The sequence below is a fragment of the Triticum urartu genome, chromosome 7 (assembly GCF_003073215.2).
Source record: "Triticum urartu cultivar G1812 chromosome 7, Tu2.1, whole genome shotgun sequence".
Lineage (NCBI taxonomy): Eukaryota > Viridiplantae > Streptophyta > Magnoliopsida > Poales > Poaceae > Triticum > Triticum urartu.
The window spans coordinates 704,988,835-704,992,230 of record NC_053028.1 but is presented as its reverse complement, the minus strand read 5'-3'; the positions used below and the strand labels follow the sequence as shown (position 1 = coordinate 704,992,230).

General features: G+C 41.9%; 1 protein-coding gene across 1 annotated transcript; it reads left to right on the top strand.

The window, feature by feature from the left end:
* Positions 1-377: 377 nt before the first annotated feature.
* LOC125517989 (zinc finger protein ZAT9-like) lies at positions 378-1,133 on the top strand. Its single transcript, XM_048682954.1, has one exon. It carries the CDS (start codon positions 399-401, stop codon positions 942-944), a length of 546 nt encoding a protein of 181 aa, XP_048538911.1. The 5' UTR covers positions 378-398; the 3' UTR covers positions 945-1,133.
* The last annotated feature ends 2,263 nt before the right edge of the window (positions 1,134-3,396 follow it).

Sequence of the window (3,396 nt, the reverse complement as noted above, 5' to 3'; positions counted from 1 at the left end):
CCTTTTCTTTTCCTCGATCCTTTTTGTTTTTGTTCCTTTTCCTATCTGGATTAATAGTTAGGGCGCTGTGATTGCAAATATTGTTATAGGGCATAAATAGGATGGCACCTGCACTGCACATACCGGCATCTTTCCACCAAGTAAAACCAAGTAAAAGGGAAATGTTTCTTAGAAAAGCTTACAGTCTCCCCACCGATGACACTAATATAGATTAATAAAGACCACATAGTACTAGATAAACAGATACTCTAAGTACTAGTACATTGATAGATGGTGCTGCGGCGGTGCGGCCCACCTACTCAGCAGTCCCAAGCCGCTACACATACATAAATACACAGTGCATCTAGAGTGTCCATAGTCCATACACAAATACAGAAACGGCAGCCACAACCCACAACATGCACAACGGATCGAGCTCGCAAGTGTTCATCATGCCCGCTGCCGCCCATGTCCACTACCTTGTCGCGGGAGGCTCCGGAGGAGGCGACGAGCCCAGGTACCCCTGGACCTTCAAGTCCCTGCACGAGGTGGACGCCGTCGTCCCTGCCATCGCCCGTGGCAGCAAGAGGCCGGCCGCCGTCCCCGGTGGAGCACAGGTAGAGCCCTACGGGTGCCCCATCTGCTTCCGCGTGTTTGCCACTGCCAAGGCCGTCCATGGCCACATGCGCAGCCACACGGACCGCACCTGGCGCGGCATGGAGCCGCCCCGGCCGCCGCCCCTGGGCGAGATCCGTTACCCGTACGTGTGCGACCGCTGCAAGATGCCGTTCCAGACGCGGCAGGCGCTCGGCGGCCACCGCGCCAGCCACAATGGTAAGAAAGGCTGCTCCTGGCTCGAAAGAGAGGAGCTCGCCGCCGCCGAAGAAGCTCGGAAGCCCGTCGTGTTCGGTGTTGATCTGAACCTTCCGGCTCCCGAGGCAGATCAGGAACAGGGGGAGGAGTAGTAGGAGCGATCAACAGATCGATCGAGCAGCTTGCTAGTGTTCTCAGTTGACAGTTGCTGGAGCTGTGCTTGCGTGTGCTATATTTGGTGTTTAGCTTCTCCGATATTATATTCTGCCTTCCTTCTCTTTGACTTTGTGTTTCGAGACTTGGGTTGCAAATAGCTCTCGATCGATCGATCCCCGCTTAATAGATAAATAAATGAATAGTGCAATTAAGCTGCTATATATGTGTGTGTGTCAGATTGTGTTTGATACTTTGATGCAGCTAGAACTAATTTTTCAGGTTATTTCATGTGATTCTTTGTTTCTTTAGCTGATTTGGTGCTGTTTTACTTGAAATTAGCCGGTCTAACATTAGATCTATAGGTTAACGACCTTGTGTCCAGCTCCAGAAATTCTGTATGGTGAATTAAATTATTTATTAATGAGTTGCATTAATCCATAGCTAGCTTGATTTTGCACGCATATATCTTATTTCTCAACAGTTCCAAAGAGAATCACATGAGTTTTTTTCCAGGTGTTGTGCCTATTTTATTTTATATAGAGATAGGAAAAGGAGGAAAAGGGTCACAATGTATATGCATGAGATTAATGGATGATAAACGGGTCGATCCAGTCCTAGTATGATATACTCTCATTAATTGCACTGTGATTTCCAAATCTTTTCTTCCTTAGCAGAAAGAAAAAGTGGCTTTGCAAAAAAGAACAGAATTAGTTTGAGTATTTATGTCTTTTAGTGAAACATGAAGTGTGCCGTGTGCATTACATACCATTTCCCAAGTTAACGATGCTGCATCACATGTATATATCGGAGATATGTATATTGGCATCATTGGAGTAATTAATGCATTCTATCTGGACTCTTTATGCTATAATAGTGTCCTCGTTTCTATATAGGAAATGAGAAGGACAATGGGGCCAAAAAATATTTTTGAAACAAAAAAAATCCATATTTTCATGAAACAAAACCATGTTTGTCAAACACATTGTTACTCAAAACCAATGTTTCAGTTTCACCTGCATGGATATACATTTATAATGTAGCGCACAACATAGCATCAGACACAAACATAACTGTCCGAATCCGAGTCGGATTCGGATGTCTATTTCGGACATCAGAGATTTCCACATATTAGAAGACAATTGGACTTGGATATGTGTGTTGAATCCATCGTAGTCCGAGAGATTGGGTATGACTGAGTTTGACATGACAATTATAAGTCGGACATGGATACAACTGTAAACATCAGACTTAATGATATTGCTTCACAATGTATATATATGTGGGGGATATATTAGCATCACTAGAGTAATTAATGCACTCTATTTTGACTTCATATATGTTATAGGAGTCTCATTGTTTCTATATAGGAAATCAGAAGAACAAAGGGGCCAAGAAATAGCTCACAATGTCTATTGGAGAGATATTGGCATCATTGGAGTAATTAATGCGCTCTGTTTTGACTCTCTATATATGCTATAAGAGTGTCCTTGTTTTGATATAGGAAATCAGAAGAACAATGGGGCCAAGAAATATTTCTGAAACAAAAATATCCAAATATTCATGAAACAGAACAATGTATGTCGAATACAGCGTTATTCAAAACGAACATCGTTCCATTTTCAGCTGTATGGATAGACATTTATAATGCTAGCGCACTACACAACATCAGACACAAACACATATGTCCGAATCCGACTCGGATTCGGATGTCTAATTCGGCCATCAGAGATTACCACACAGTGAAAGATAACTGGACGCGGATATGTGTGTCGAATCCAGCACAATCCTAGAGGATTTGGTACGACTGAAAGGTAGATATGACAAGGATCAGTCGGACATGGATACAAGTGTAGAACATCGGGCTTATATTCATTTTATCATCCGACATAATATTTTGAGGGAAGAACCTACCCATTAAAATATATATTTGTTACATATAAATTTACCTCTTTTAGATATTTGAAATAAATACCCATGAAAAGTTTATAATTATGTCACACTTGCTACTTAAAATAAACACAAAATTAATAATTGCTTGCTGTTAGAGAATAATGCTACACTAATGCTAGTTAGAGAATATCCACGTGACCCTCACCTACCATTTCCACACACTGATCATGTCTCCAGCTACAGAGTCCTAGTACCACCGAGGTGTGTCAGGCGTCATTGCCTTGCATGGATATAGAGATATATACCACAGCCCATGATGATGAGCGGATCAACGTGACAGGCCTTCACAGGTCACTTGGATATGTAATTAGGTCGACGAACTGACAAATAAAGAGTGCTCTCTTGAGCAACAAATGCAAAATGGAGGCCTTAATTTTGAAATTTTCAAACCATGCTTTTACGTTTCAACAAATACACATATACCCAGAGACATAGTGTACATGTGTCCAAATTTTCATGATGAAATACACTAAAATGACGGCTAATAAAAGAACAAAT

Coding starts and splice junctions, on each gene's coding strand:
- LOC125517989 (XM_048682954.1), top strand. CDS start 399: ATGCACAACGGATCGAGCTCGCAAGTGTTCATCATGCCCGCTGCCGCC.